Source organism: Centroberyx gerrardi, chromosome 6 (genome assembly GCF_048128805.1).
Source record: "Centroberyx gerrardi isolate f3 chromosome 6, fCenGer3.hap1.cur.20231027, whole genome shotgun sequence".
Lineage (NCBI taxonomy): Eukaryota > Metazoa > Chordata > Actinopteri > Beryciformes > Berycidae > Centroberyx > Centroberyx gerrardi.
In genome coordinates this window covers 6,964,922-6,980,923 of record NC_136002.1, presented here as the reverse complement: position 1 = coordinate 6,980,923, position 16,002 = coordinate 6,964,922, and the positions used below count along the sequence as shown (strand labels likewise).

The following is a 16,002-nucleotide window of genomic DNA, read 5'->3' as shown; positions in this document are numbered from 1 at the left end:
TCCCTCCATCTTATATGATTTGCCACCGAAACCTCCAAACCTGCTTATATATCAACTAAATTTATCAACTAAATTTTGGGGAACAGTTGGAGCAATGACTGATGACTGACAAGATCATAATTTAATTGATATGATAAATTATTAGATGTAAGCCACCAAAATATCAGTTTAGATGGAACATTTGTCCTAAATAATCCCCTGATATGATTTTCTTTTTTAAATATGACCAAATATTCCAAATAGATTTCTGGCATTTTTTTTTGCTTGATCGTTGCTCTTAGTTAAGTGAAGGATAAAAACTACAAGATCAAATTTGGATTCACTAAAACATGGCAACTGCCACACCAAATTGACACCCATGTTACCAAACTGCAAACTCCTAATAATTTGAGAACATCTGGCTAATTTCCCCCATTGACATCTTAGCATTTTGACATTTTTACGTCATTCGTTCATTAAAAGGGTTATGAAACTTTTTTTACATGCGAAGAGTAATTCCAGATGTTCCAAACCACAAATGTGACTGTAGAAGGTTTCTTAAGGGCATCAGGCATAGCAAGAACACAAGAGAAGGGAAGGGAAGGGAAGGAAGAGAAGGCAGGAAGGTATACAAGATGTAAAATTGGGACCTCGAGACGATGCACTAAAATCCCCCTCCCAAGTCCCTCAACAGGCGGACACCGGTGCTTGTATTGATGTGCGGGGGTCAGCGGTGGAGATGACCAGATGTGCGAGACATTGTCCCGCTCTGGTTGTGTAATGATGGTAAACGGCTGCGTGATTACAGCCCCTCCCCTCAATCACCGGACGGCCGCGGCAGCACAATGACAGTGGCCGTCGCATGCATATAAAAAAGCCCAGAGACAACCACCTGCTTGGCTGGGGAGAGAGGCAATCACATGCAAACAGAGGACACACACACACACACACACACACAGAGGAAGCAACACACAGGGGCGAATGCGCATACGCACACGGGAATCGGCACACATGAACACACACACAATCAACAAGCCCCTTCACTCCCCATTATCCTCAACACCACTACACACATGCAAGCTATGATTTTTTTTTCCGCGTGAAGAGGCACACACACACACACGCACACACACACACACACACATAGAGGGCTTAACACACACACGCAAACACAAACACAGGAACCGACAGCCCCCCCTCCCCCAGTGCCACTACACACATGAAAACAATCATTTTTTCCATATAAAGAGGTGCACACACACACACACACACACACACACACAGGGAACGTTGTAAAAAACCCTGAGGTGAGGGAGCCCCATCTGCATGTAATCCCATCTGTGTGACGGTGCTTTGTCCTGCTCGCTGGTTAACACCCTGAGATTGGGTCACTGCAAATCCACCTGCTGCCTCTCTCTCTCTCCTTCTCTCTCTCTCTCTCTCTCTCTCTCTCTTCTGTATTCTATCTCTTACTTTTCATTGCCCGCTATCTTATTGTCCACCCCCCTATCTCTCCCTCCCTCTCTCTCTCGCTCATTCTCTTCACGGTGGTCAGCACTTCGCAGCAGGAGAAAATAACCGGCGGGCTGGGATTACGGCCACAAGCTGAGAGACGGAGGGAGGGATGGAGGGATGGAGGGATGGGAGGAGGAGAAGCGGGGACGGATGGAGTGGAGAGGGAGCGCGGGGTCGCTGATTGCATCTCTTCAGCTGTCGGGGCTGTCAATCACGGCTCCGGTGTGGCGAGTCATCACTCAACCGACACGCGTGGTGCACTGGCTGTCTGGCTCGGGGTGTGTGTGTGTGTGTGTGTGTGTGTGTGTGTGCATGTGTGTGTGTGTGTGTGTGTGTGCACGACCGTCCATCTCCGACATGTGACAGCTACTTTTCCCGCCGCTAAGCAAGACATTCCTCATCTCGGAGGAAAGAGAGAGAGACAGAAAGCAGAAGGGAGAGGGAGAGAGGGAGGAGAGAGAGAGGTGAAGATGAAGAGGGATGAAGCTCACCTGCGGCTGATGACGAAAGCGCTGATGAGGATGATGAGGAGGACCACGCTGCCCACCACCGACACCAGCAACACTGTCGAGTTGGTCCCGTCGCCGATAATAGGAGCCGGCACTGTGGGAGAAAGAGAGAGAGAGAGAGAAAGAGAGAGAGAGAGAGAGAGAAAGGTTGATAAGGAAGAGGGCGAAAAAAACAGGGAGGGAATGTTGGACAGAGACAAAGAGCAAAGTCAATATCATCGCGCTCGATCGAGTCGCCGCACATGAAAGAACCAGTGTACACTCTCTTGTTTGTCAAAGTCATTGACCTCCCTCCCTCTTCCTCCCTTCCTCCATTACTCTCTTCCTCTCTCGCTCTGTCTCTCCCTATGTTTGCCCTCGTTGCCTATCCCTCCTTTTTACGACCCCCCCCCCTATAAAGTCCTGTGTTTGGCGTGCTCCATCGAGAGACAATGGTGTCCCATTAGGATGTGTGCTTGACCGTGTCATTATCATGCGCCGCTGTCCCCCATCTGCATTACAAAGGGGACACCTGGGCCTACGGGCCGTCGCTGAATTATAATCTGACATGTGATATCAAATGTGATATCAATGTCAGAGATGTTTAGAAAAAGTACTATTGAAAGTTTAGTAAAAGCTGGCATTAGAGTTAGGCTGACATTGGCCTTTTATATATTACTGGTTGTCTATGGGAAGACTTTAACCTGAATTAATTCTAATGTGACATTTTGATCTGATTCCACACAAGCATGCATTGTTGTTGTTATCCTGGGTTTCAGTGGAGAGTTTTAGTGTCCCATGGCCTAATTTCCACAGCATAAAACCTGGGGAAACACTGAATAATTGTAATTTTTTAACATGAGAATGAAAAAATTTAAAGATGACTAACAGCAAAAAAAATAATCTATCAGCAGCTTCAATCCAAAAGTATCGGTACTGGTATCATTCTTCAAAAACCCATATCGGTCGAGCCCTAGCTGGCACATCCGCTGAGATTCATTGCAACTTGGAGAATGCAGGCTATTCAAGTTTCCAGTCAGGTGCTGGAGCACAATATCATTTATCTTTTATAGACAACAGCTATTTTGATTAATGACTCTACAATGAAAGAGACAAACTCGTAAAAGATGCTATCATTGCAGGATTTTGCAGAAGCGGGGGCGATAAAGCTGGCGAGGCGCCCCGCTCGCTCTGCAGTGCGATGATGTCATCAGTGCGAGCCGAGCGGAGTTGCTCACCGGAGTTGGTCATGAACTCAAACGGGGTGCTGAAGTCCCCGTAGCCGGCCGCCGTGCGGGCGCGCACGTGAAACACGTAGGAGGTGAGGGGGGTGAGGCCCTTGATGTCGGTGTTCCTGGACGAGGTTTTTATGATCCTGTAGCTCCTCTCATTCTGGTCCTGAATAGAGAGAGAGAGAGATGTGGTGAGATGTGGTTTTCTTGGTTGGTTCAAACGTCTTTGAACTGAAAACATCATTTTCAAAAGAATAATTCACTTGCTGTATCGCTATTTTGGGAATTTTGTTGGATTATTCCGTCGAAACTACATTTCCCATGAGGCCCCTCACCTTCTCGTAGTATTTGACCTCGTACTCCAGGATGACTCCGTTGGCTCTCTCAGGTTGCTGCCAGGCCAGGGAGATGGTGTGTCTTGTGATGTCCTTCGCCTGGATGGAAGTCACTGGGGAGGGAGCTAGTTAGTGGATCAAAGAAAGAGGGAAAAAAAAAAAGAAGGAAAGCAATTTTAGCCCACTGCTGTCTCCCGGTGCTCCATGTTGTTCTCAGACTTGGAGACACCAAGTCTGTTTTTTGTTGCTCTCCTAAATCCCCTACTCTTTGCTCCTGCTGAGAAAGTCAAACAGTGGGCCAGGCCACAAGGCAATCACTTCCATTTGTCTTTGAGCTTGGCTTCCATTCAAAAGCTGAGGCGTTATATAGCTATACGGCCACACAGCTAAATTGCCATGGAGTGTATGGCAATACTCTATTTCTGAACCAATGGTTGGCATCCATAAAACTGATCCAATTTCCCCTCGGCTGACGCGAGCGCCTGAGCCACTTTTCCTACAAGCTGGCAAAATAATGTCTAACTTCATTTTCTGCACATTCCCAGGTCACCCTGGGAAACCGTGCGCCGCTACGAAGTCCGCCTCGGAAACCTCAAAATGAGCTCGACGCCTCGCCTTTTTTTTTTTTTGTCTTCAAGGGAGCAAATCAATTGGTTTTCATTAAAGCTCCAGTGAGCGATCTTATCTCAAAGCCCTTTCTACAGCAGCTGATAATGAGGCCATATTTCAAGCCGCCGCACTATCTGCGCTCAGCCCCCTTTAACATGTGAAGGTTAAAGCACAGATAATGGCTTACACTCGTTCCCCTCCCTCCCGCGTGTCACCGCCGCACAAATCAAACCTCTATCTTCGGGGAGTGTGACAACACTAAAATTGGGTCATACACACACTCGACACTACAAAGAGAAATCCATAGGCGTACAAGAGATACTGTCGTAAACAGCGAGGCACTCGTGTTCGAATCCAGTTTTGAGCAGACAGGCATATATGGGGTGGGCCAGATGGAGTTATAGAGCGAGGAACGAATAGGCACGCTGATGTGTGCTACACACACGCACACACACAACCCAGGTAGAGATGGGAACAAGTTTTAAAGGCGTCGTAAGAGGACACACACACACACACACACACACACACACACACACACACACACACACAGCCCTTTCCTGCTTCTCGCCTCCACAACAGCCTGAAATTGAAGTCCCTGTAAAGCTGAAACAGCCATCACCCCACCCCCAACACCTTCCCTGTTCCTCACACACGCACTACTAATGTCTAGTGTTACCCTCGACAACCAAGCAACAACCTCACACATCTCCCATCTCCTCAAAGTGAGAACAAAGCAGCGCAGAGACAAAACCATTTCCACTAACAGCCTGCTAGCGTTTCCCTGTGGCTCTTAGAAGTTCACAAAGACAAAAGTGAATCTTTGACCTCTGGCCTTCAGCAGTACTGTAACCTTACTCGTTCCAGACCATCTGCCTTTTAAAAAATTACAGTGGGATGATTAATGAGGGATTCCCCGGTCCACCGATTATGATTGGATTATCTATGACATTATATACATTCTCTTCCCTTTGACCAGGGGCTCCAGGGAGGCTAGCCTTCATGCTAACGCTAACAAAACCTGGCTTTTAGTCAGGGATTGAGTTCAAACGGGCCTGGAATCCAAGCACCAGTGATGGATTGAGTTTCAGCGGGGTGAAGCGGCGGGGGGGGCAGGCAATGGGTTTGGGATTGGTCGGGGGGATAGATGGAGATGGAGAGGGATGCAGACATGTCTGGGTAAATAGATTTGCCCAAGGTTGTGTCATCCTGCTGGCCTAATGTGTTGCGTCTCCGTTAAACAATTAGACGGCGGCCATTTGTATCCCTCTGATCAATCTTACCCGGCAGCGAGAGCCAATTTGAAGGCCCCCACGGGGCCGGCCGAGGACGCTCCCGCTCCGAAAGAAAACCCCCAGAGGGGTCACGGGCCCTCATTCCCCCTAGGTAATCCACACATCCATCTTTCCTCCAAAGATGACAGATATGGCGATTTAATCGTGTTACGCTCCTCTTGTTGCGTTTTTTTTTTCTCTCCCCTGGGCTAATGCGAAGATAAAGATGAGTGATTTTCTGAGTGGTCCCTTCTGAGGTTCCATACGTGGAGGACGGCGAGGTTAAAAACAGAGCGGACACCAACTAAGTGATCCATCAAGGCCAAGGTTTTATGACTTGTAAAAGATATATTACTCAGAAATCCAAATTATACACAGACGAGTTACAAGATACACACACACACGATCAAGCCACGCATGTACATACAAAGCTGACGCAACCCTAAAACTAACATGTCAATCCAGACTAGATTAAAGTTTAACCTGAGGCTGTGATTTGGAGAAGCCCATGCTAGACTCGCTGGCACCTCTGTAGATGAATTTAAATATGTGGGGCAGATCCGTAATTTTTTACCGCCTCCTGAACGTGTGGGCTAAAACGCTGGTGGAATAATAAGTGTAGATGCAATGAATATTCATCTCATTTCAGAATAGTGTGCTCCAAAAACTCTTTCACACACACACAAACACACACACACACACACACACATGCGGCAACACAAAGGACCTCATTACACAAACAGACAGATGGAAATACACACAGAAAAACATACACCTACTCCCATTATCTCACACAGACAGCGAAAAAACTCAATCACACTACCTATGCATACATTATAATGAGTTACGCCAGAGAGACAGAGAGAGACACACACACACACACACACTCAAAGAGACCCGGGTTTGGGTTCGGGTTTGAAAAACCCTCCATCCCCGGAGAGCAGCGGAGCTTGTGTGGCCGTTTTTTCTGCAGGAGTTTGTGAGGTTTTGTCTCGGCATGAAAAACAGAGTTTGTGGAACGAGCGAGTTTGTCTTTGCGAACATGTTCGTCGCGAGGTATTCGGGCGGCGGGGAGCGGCTGTGGTCGGCCCGAGCGGTCGCGAGAATATGCGGTCGATTACGGTCCCGACATTAAAGGAGACGAGGGGGGGGGGGGGGGGGGGGGCACATGTGGTTGCCAGATTGGAGCCTGGTTGCCAGATTGGAGTCGAGGAAGAAAAAATAGGCGAGGAGGGAGCCATTTTTCGGGGCCTCAAGAAAATGGTTCCTCCGTACAAGATCCCCCCCTCCCTCCGGTCTGTAAAGCCTGCTCCCCACCCCCCCACCCCCACGCGTTTCCACACGCATGTCTGTCTGATTCGCCAAAGAGATGGAAACTCACACACATGTGTACTGACAGACGTGCCCACACACACTCTCTCATGCACTAATTCACTCCTAGACACATACGCCTGCCAAGTATTTTGTATAGAGACATAAACACCTCTCTCTCTCTCTCTCTCTCTCTCTCTCTCTCTCTCTCTCTCTCTGTCTCTCTCTCTCTCTCTCTCTCTCTCTCTCTCTCTCTCTCTCTCTCACACACACACACACAAGTGCTTGATCCCATAAAGGGGAAAAAACATCCATTTACAGCCAGGGGTCAGTTCAAAGCCTGGACATCCCCCCCCCCCCCTTTTCCTCATGCAGTCCGGGTGAAAGGGTTACACCCCGGCTGATTTACGATGGCCGAATTGTTCATGGTGCGACGTGGAATCTGACCTCCTCATATGCACACACACACACACACATGCCCGGTCACAGATGCATGCACATGCAATCAAATGCTATAGCGCTCGCACGTCTTAATTTTTGCCCCCCAATGCGGCTCTGCGCTCTACTTCTACCTATTTTCCCCTCACTCTCCCACAAAAACACACGCACACTTTTCCCATCCAACCTTTCTCCTCCACTTCTTCCTCTCCAGCTGAAATCTGAACTTTATGGAGGGCGGTGGCGGGGGTGTCTTTTCCACAGCGTGTATAAATCCTAATAAATCTATCATAATAAATGTGTAATCCACGGTGTCTGGATGAGGGGAGGCGATACAGAGAGAGGGACAGCCGCAGATGACTGGCTGGATTACCAGCGGCTGAAACCAGAGCTTCCAAAGCCCCTACTGAGCATTAGCAGGGAGAAATCCAATCAGTCTGGGGCTATTCTCCTTATCACGCACACACACACACACACACACACACACACACAAATTAGAGACACGCACACGTAGAGACACATAGAGGACATTGTTGGAGAGGCAAATGTAGTTCGTCCAGCTCACACACACTTTCAGAAACATTCCACGTAACACATTTTCTCGCTCACAACCGAGCACGCAGTCGAGTCATGCACATGTGCAAACACACACACACACACACGGACACACACTCTTCCAGAGTTTCCAGCTGCAAGCTTCATGTAACTAATCCAGAGAACAGTTGTGAAACATGCATCAGTGACAAGCCAAAGGCAACATCATCTATATCTTACAACTTCAAGTCAGCAGATTAGCCTGGAGCAACCTCGAGGGGGACGTCACTGTGTGTGTGTGTGTGTGTCACTGTGTCTACGTGTGTGCATGTGTGTGTGAGAGTGCGTACGTGCACCGTTTTTGCGCAAGTGTGCGTCAGTGTGGTCGCGTACGTCTCCACACTGACACGCCATTACCGGAGCTCAGCCCCGGCTCCAGGGTGCGCTCCATTACGGCTCCCACACATGCCTGTCTGGCGGGGCTCGCTGCTCTCCCACAGGCAGCAGAGCCATTCGTCTCCATCTTCCTGACCCCCGGCCGATAAATCAAACCGTCGTGTCCTTAAATAGCCGGTCCAGAGTCGCGATTCAAGATATTCGCCTTTTCCCAGGGATGGAAATGAGTAATAAAGAAACGTCACAAAAAGGCACTTAGTGCGCCACCCAAGAGCGGAGCAATAAAAAAGTCCGAGGTAATGATCGGCTATAAGAGCGGAGAGAGGAGGGAAGGATGGAGAGACAGGGCCAGAGTCGTAAAAATCCATTTGCACAACAACTGGTTACAAAATGGCTGAATGACAAAACAACGGGGAGGCTTTGAACGCACCCCCGGGCAAGAGGGCTCTTCTCCGGAGAGGCTGTATTCATGGTTGTACTCTACTAGAATAATCACACACACACACACTCTCTCTCTCTCTCTCTCTCTCTCTCTCACACACACACAATCCAGCAGCATTTGTAATGAAGCCTCCACAGATCAATAAAACTCATCTAATTCATTAGCCGGAGAACTAAATATAGCGCGGTGCCCCTATCTTCATCCTCGGCTTCTCGTGCCTAATTATGCAAAACTCAAGTGAAATATTGCAGAAAATCATTTCCCACTGCAGAGAATCCATCATCCCGCTCGCTAATCATCGAGCTTTCGCCCAAATTATTCACAGCTTTGATAAACATGTTTTGACATGCAGATTGCCCCCAAAAAATATACTTTGAGCATCCAGCGTAGCGAACCTGTGTTCTGCATGGCTCACATGAAACCTACACACACACGCACACGCACACACACACACACACACACACACACACAACCCCCCTTGCTGACAGTATTACAGTATAAATGACAATTACACCAATGTGACATTTTGTGACAATGTGACCTAATGTGACATTTTGATTGGATTCCATAAGTATGCTAGCAGTAGCAGGAGTATAATTAATATCCTGTGTTTTAATGAAGAGCTTTAGCGTCTCACAGTCAGTTTCAAAGGCATTTCCACCCTGACAAGAACACTGATTATCTGTCATTTCTGGCATGAACATGGTCAAATTTAAAGATATTGAATATTGGCACGAAATACTGGCTGTCAGCAGCTTCAATCCAAAAATATCCAAATTAGTATCAGCCTTCAAAAACCCACATCGGTCGAACCCTAACGTTTACTGGCAGATTGTTGTGTTATCTTTTGTGGAAATGGCATCCTTGAATAAAACTGGTTAAGCATGTAAACAAACACATCCCCTCTTCCCTATCCACCGCCCCGACCCCAGTCCCGCCCCTGTCCCGCCGACTCACCGGCCTGGTTGGTGGTGACGGTCACCGACACGGCCTGCTCGGGCCCGGGGCTCTGGGGCGACACGCCGTTCACCGCCCAGATCTCGAAGGTGTAGTTGGTGTGGGCCTGCAGGTCGTTGATGGACACCCGCGTTCCCTTCAGGCTCAGCTGCTGGGGGCTGAAGTGGACGCCGTTGCCGCAGGGCTGGCAGCGGCGGCCCTCGGGCCCGCAGCGCTTGCACACCACGTTGTAGGTGAGGTCCTGGCGCCCGCCCGAGCTCAGCGGGGCGCTCCACTCCAGGTTGACCGAGGTCTCGTTCACGTTGGAGATGAGGTGGAGCGGCGCCGACGGAGGGCCTGGGGAGGAAGGAGAAAGAGGAACGGGTTTATTTACCAGTGGTGGTTGGAGCAAAAAGTGTGAAGCCAAATGCTAAGCGGGTAGAGTGAGTTGTTTTGCTGGACTAATATTAGCTTGTGGTTGCTGTTGGGAAATGGAGGAGAAAGGAAGATTATGGCTGGAAGTGCTTTCTGCTGATTTGATGTAAACAGACTGCTCGTCAGACAGCTGTGAACAACATTATGTTTCTGTGATAAGAAGAAACTTAAATGATTCCTGTGGGGAAATTGGGTCATTCCAGCAGCAAATAGTAAGCAAAGAATAATAGCATATAACTAAGAATAGAGCAAATGGGTAATTATATTAGCAATACATCAGCTTGTGGTGAATGTTGCAAAAAGCTGAAACCCTAGAATGGGACTCCCTCCCGGCTATTGACTATTTCCAAAAGCACATATATATAAAAAAGATGTAAACATGTGTAATTGACTGGGCCGTCCCTTTTACTGAGAACTAAGGCGTCTTGGATTCCCTTTTAATGTCCTGTCCATTACGGCTGGGGAGGATCCGATTTCAGCCCGGTTAATTCAGCGCGTTAACTGAAATCCAATAGGCCGGCAGATTTCTTTCCCATTCATGTGTCGAATGTTTCAGCTGGAGGTGGCGGGGCGCCCGGGCCCGCTGCTAACAGTGGGGCTTTATGGCACCCGCTCATAACTTTAGACAAAGTTTGCTTTGGACCCTGTTATTAAGTTCCTGCTTTGATGTTAAAGGCCTATACCCAGGGCCTGCATGCTGCAGCTTTATATGGGAACAGCTCTGCGGAAGCGTGACGTGAACTCGCCTGGTTCCTCTGCTCATCAATCCCAATTTACATGTCAGCCCTATTGTAATTAATGTGTTTTTTTGCGTTGCTTTCAAACATAAGCGACGGTAATTGACTTAACTCTCCCTCTCTCTCTCTCTCCCTCTCCCTGTCTGTTTCTCTCTCTCTCTCTCTCTCTCCCTCTCTCTCTGACTAATGAAGCACACGCAAGCGGGCTGGGGGATCGATGCAGGGTGAAATATGAAAGCGAGTCGGTCCGCAGACGAATCATTTCACAACGGAAATTAATTATCAGTGTTATTTTTGGAGGAGCAGAGTGGCAATGAGTGATTTCACAGAGACACAGAGAGCAGGAGAGGGGTCGGCGTGTGTGGGAGTGTGTGCATGTGTTCGCCCGAGAGAGAATAAGTGCGCTTTTGTGCATGTGTTTGACTGTGCTGTATTAAGGAAGATGTGGAAGTTGAATTGTATCCATAATGTATTTATGCATGTTCGCAAGATGCTGTACGTGCGCTCATGTGTGTGTGGACCGTACACGTATGTGAGCATTTGTGGCGTTCGTCTGGCAGACAGTAGTGAATAAGCCGAGGCTGAGAGGAAGGAGACGTAGAGAGAGAGAGAGAGAGAAGGACAGAAGGAGAAGACAAACACCGTCTGTTCATCCAGGAAGCAGAAAGCCACTGATTAGTATGGAAGGAGCGGGTCCGCATGGGGACGGGAGGGAGAGAAATGGATGGATGGAGGAAGGGTGGAGAGAGGGGAGGAGGAGGGGGGGTTGTTTAACTGAAAACGACCTAAAGGGTCACTGACAACACCAGACACAAGCTGTGTGTGTGTGTGTGTGTGTGTGTGTGTGACACAGAGAGACAGAGAGCGAGATGAAAGGATGCACGGCGTTAATATCAGCGTCACTCTCAACCTCCCCTACCAACCGCAGCCGCCAATGAAAACCCATTAATAATTCTCATTAAAAATTATGATAAAGCACCGACCCTCCCTCTCTCTCTTTCCCCCCCTCCTTTCTCCTCCTCACCCCCTTTTTCTCTCCCTCTTTCTCCCCCTCTTTCCCCTCCTCCAGACAATGGGAACAAGTTACAGATGGGGTTTCTAAATTAAGGTGCCAACACCCAACCATCATTATAATAGTCCCTTTGTCAGTGTGCTAGGTTCAGTGTCACACACACACACACACACACACACACACTCACACACTCACACACTCCCTCTATCTGCTCAATGGTGTCCAGCATGAGATATAAAGCCATTACTAGGCTGCTATCTTTACTTATGGCAGTCGTAAACGAAACAGGACAAAGGTAATATTAATGTGGGAGGTGGGGGGGGGGGGATTTTTTGAGCTTGGTGGCGTTTCGGGTCAATGTCTGAGAATGTGTGTGTGTGTGTGTTTGGGCGTGTGTGTGGGCTCTATGATCACCTCAGTATGACTTTTGTTTGTTGCCTATTTGTTGCTATGACGAGTGCTGCAACAGTGCAATATAACTTTATGACTTGGACTGTATATTGAAGGTCCCAGTCCTAGAGACACACACACACACACATTCCACCACATCCCAGTAGTCCCCCCCCCCCCCCCCCCCCCCACACACACACACACACACACACATACATTCCACACGCACACTACCTTTGGCTGTACCTGACGCTCTCCCAGAATGCACCGGTGGGAGCAAGGGAGCGTGGGAGAGCCGTCGGCTGTGACTGACACCCGGTAATTAATCCTGGGAGAGAGCGGCGGGGGGAGAGACGAGAACGCGAACGCGACGCTCACGCAACCTTCATACAACGTCGGCCCAACGTTGCCTTAATATTCCGACTCCTTGCGAGGGGGAGGGTGGAGGGGGGAGGGGGGACATCCGGAGGGAGACTTTCTCCGAAACTTTCTCCTGGAGAAAGTTTCGACTAAAAAGAGTTTGGTTTTTTTCCCCCTCCCTCTCTCTCTCCTTTCCATTCTTTTATGGCTTCGCAATTTGCTCAGAGCCTTATTTCTTCCCTGTCACTCCATCGCTCCCCCCCCCCCCCTTTAATCTGTCTTTCTCATTTTTACTCCGCTCTCATCCTCCATCTTTCCTCTCTGTATCCCCTCAGTCTTTGCTCCTGCTCCCTCTCCGCCCCCCCCCCCCTCCTCCTTCCCTTTCTCCTTCATCCCTCTCTCTTTCTGTCTCCTTCTATCAGTAATTGTTAGCCGGGTGTTGTGCAGGGCCGAGGTAGAGAGCAGGGCTAAATTGGCCGGAGCATGGACCCTGCTATTACCATCCAACTGGGATTTATTCGACACACACACACACACACACACACACACCCCCGGGGTCCCCGCTCTCTCCATTCATTCCTGCCTCCATCCCTCCCTCTTCCTCCACCAAACCACCGCTAAGAAAACTGGGGAAAATCTGAGAAACACATCAAGGGCCAACAGAAACCCCAAAATGGAGAAAACCCCCTCCTCACAACCTGAGTGCAGCGGAGCAGCCCGCTCCCATGGGTGTCTGTCCCTGGTCCTCATTACCGCCGCGTGGTGTGTGTGTGTGTGTGTGTGTGTGTGTGTGTGTGTGTGTGTGTGTGTGTGTGTGTGCGCGCGCGCGTGTCCACATACATTCATATACTTATGTGCACCAGCCTGTGTGTATGCATGACTGTAACTCCATGTAAAGTATTAATATAGTATAGTAATAGTATTCTCCGTGTTTAAAGTTTATATGAGACAACAGGTAGCAGACAACCTGTTGAATTTCTTGAAATGTTGAAATATCAATGTCTGTTAACTGTACTGTCTATCAACTGTGTAAACTGTATTGTAAAATGTTAATTAATTAAACATTTTTGTAAAGTTTTTTGTGAACCTTGTCACCGAGAATCCAGAAAAATAAATAAAGAAAGAATAATAATCTTTAGCTATGTAGCTCAATTCAAAGCTCAATAACAAAGGATTAAAAAAGGATTAAAAAAACAATGTGAGATAAAATCGACAGCAAAAGCAATGAAAGCAAGGCAAAAAAAACACAAAAGCAAGGAATAAACCATAACAGGGAGGTCAAAAAAAGACTGCTACATAACAGCAAGTGAGTTTTAAGAAGCGATTTGAAAGACGATGCAGATTTAAGCAGCCTAAGCTTCTCAGGCAGGTCGACCCACAGTCTGGGAAGCAAAAGACCCGATTGCCTCTTGTTTTCAATCTGCAAAGAGATTATTCTGATCAAATGTGGCCCACAATGACCGCTTATCAAAAAACAAATGCTGTGAACAGGAAAGGAGCTAAGATGCAAGATAGAATAAAGGAGGAATAACAGCCTGCACACACACACACACACACACACACACACACATGCACAACAGCGGAGTAACAAAGCATCCAGTTTTAATCATCATTTCGCATCGGTAGACCCCGAGCTAAGAGAGGGGAAAAGCGTTTTCAATTACCCCTAGACACACACACACACACACACACACACGCACCCCAATTACCGGAGATGCCGGCTCTTTCCCAGCCTGACCTTCAGCAAGGCAAACTGGGAAATGACTTTAAGAGGTTTTTTTTTTTTTCCCACTCTGTTCGTGACTCTGAGTGGGTTTTGCAAGAGAGAGAGAGACAGAGAGAGAAGAAAGAGTGAAAACAAAACGTGGAGATGGAGGGATGCTTGAGTGACAGCTGTAATTACAGAGCTCTAACATGTGGGAGCGAAGTAAAAAAAAAAAAAACACGCACGAGGAAGGAAAACAACACAGACGGACAGACGGGGTGAGAGGTCAAAGTTCAAACGCTGACCGGCTGACAAGACGGGGCAAAGGTCGGCGAGGGAGGCCTGCTAATGTTAAGTTCCTAACGTTGGAGTCCGGATCAGGTTCCACAGAACACTACGAGGAAATCGCAACGCCATTAAATCGAAATTCCTACCCAAGACGTAATGGCGTTGGCATCGCAGAATCCTATAAAATCACTCTTTACCTGGTAATGAGCATTGACAGCTGTTGCTTGCACCAATAAAACTCAATTTTAAATCCAAGGAGATATTTCAAGCTTTCTGATGACATTGCAAATGCCATGCTGACTAAGAGGGCGATGGGGATGAGCTCCCAGTTTCTAATGGAGGTGTAATAACTCACTGTAATAGTGATGGGAGAAAACAGTATGGGGTTGCTGTTCTGTCCCGTTCCTACTGGGATTAAAGCGATAATCTGGGACAGTTTCATATTAATGAATGTCGCATTTGCTACTCTCTATTGCTGATTAATATACCACAATAGTGATTCAACCTATAGCCAGTTCATGAAAGCTTTTATTTGCTGCTCTAAATACCCGGTGTCTGGTAGCTCTTTCCTGGGAAAATCCTCTAGCGTGCAGGAAGTGATGCGTTTTATTTTTATGGTTTTTTGGGGAAAAAATAGAAGAACTGGGTAGTTAGCATGAGCAGCGATAGCCACCATGGCTGAACAAAGAAAAGAGTACAGAAACTCAAATTTCATCAACAGAAAATCCAAGCTCCGCCCACACTGTTTGATTGACAGGTGAGGTCTGGGAAGAAACTCCACAGCAATGAGCGCTTGGCACCAAAGATGTCGCCAAAAACAAAAAACACGAGGATCTTGCGGATTGTCATTTCAATAAAGATCTTGATAATGAAAGTATTATAGCTGAAATGACCTTGAACCTATAGGATCCAAATGAAGTGGTTTCTCTGGCGCAGCTGCACCAGGGGACACATTAGAGGCGATTCAGTTGAGTTCGGTGCGTACACAGTTAACCGTTAGGTAGTGGGGTTTGGCTGCTCATCTGATTCAATAAACTCTTTTGTTGAGTGATGAATCCACATGAACTTGACGGATCATTCGGCCCAAATGGCGAGCCAGCTATGAGCTAAGTAACATAACAGATGTTTTGGCTGTTAAAATCGCTGTATGACACACACACACACACACACACACATACACACACAAACCTCTGTCATGTAACAGTACAAATGCTAGTTTGTGCAAAATGAGAGTGTGCGACTTTGTGCCTTGTGTGGGTTTTCTCTTTTCCTTTGTTTGTCTATATATATATATATATCTACCAGTATGTATTCACATTCCCATGACTCAGACAGAGAGCGAGGGCTAAAGAAGGAAGAGGTATCATTAAGCAGCAGGACTGTTAACAGTGTTTGTTATCACAGTCGTGGTGAGTCAGGGGGACTATTGGCAAACCCAGCTTCACCAGGGATTGACTCATACACCCGGATGGAGACAAGTAGAAAAGAAACACACACAACATTTCTCCTTCAGTCCTATCGCTTTCTGGCATCATCGCCGTCTTTCCATTCCTGTATTTAGCGCCTTGTTCTCTCTCCTTGGCACCCTA

The 16,002-nt window shown here is 47.8% G+C and overlaps 1 protein-coding gene across 6 annotated transcripts in view; it reads right to left on the bottom strand.

Moving 5' to 3' along the window:
- The window catches only part of LOC139927485 (ephrin type-A receptor 4), a 52,837-nt gene that overhangs the window by 11,873 nt on the left and 24,962 nt on the right, over positions 1–16,002 (bottom strand). For all 6 annotated transcript variants that reach the window (XM_071919642.2, XM_078284198.1, XM_071919638.2 and 3 more), the window contains exons 5-8: positions 9,508–9,843; positions 3,550–3,674; positions 3,221–3,380; positions 1,986–2,097 (exon numbers count right to left, since the gene is read on the bottom strand). In XM_071919642.2, coding sequence (XP_071775743.1) covers positions 1,986–2,097; positions 3,221–3,380; positions 3,550–3,674; positions 9,508–9,843 — 733 coding nt within the window. The remainder of the gene's footprint in view (positions 1–1,985; positions 2,098–3,220; positions 3,381–3,549; positions 3,675–9,507; positions 9,844–16,002) is intronic.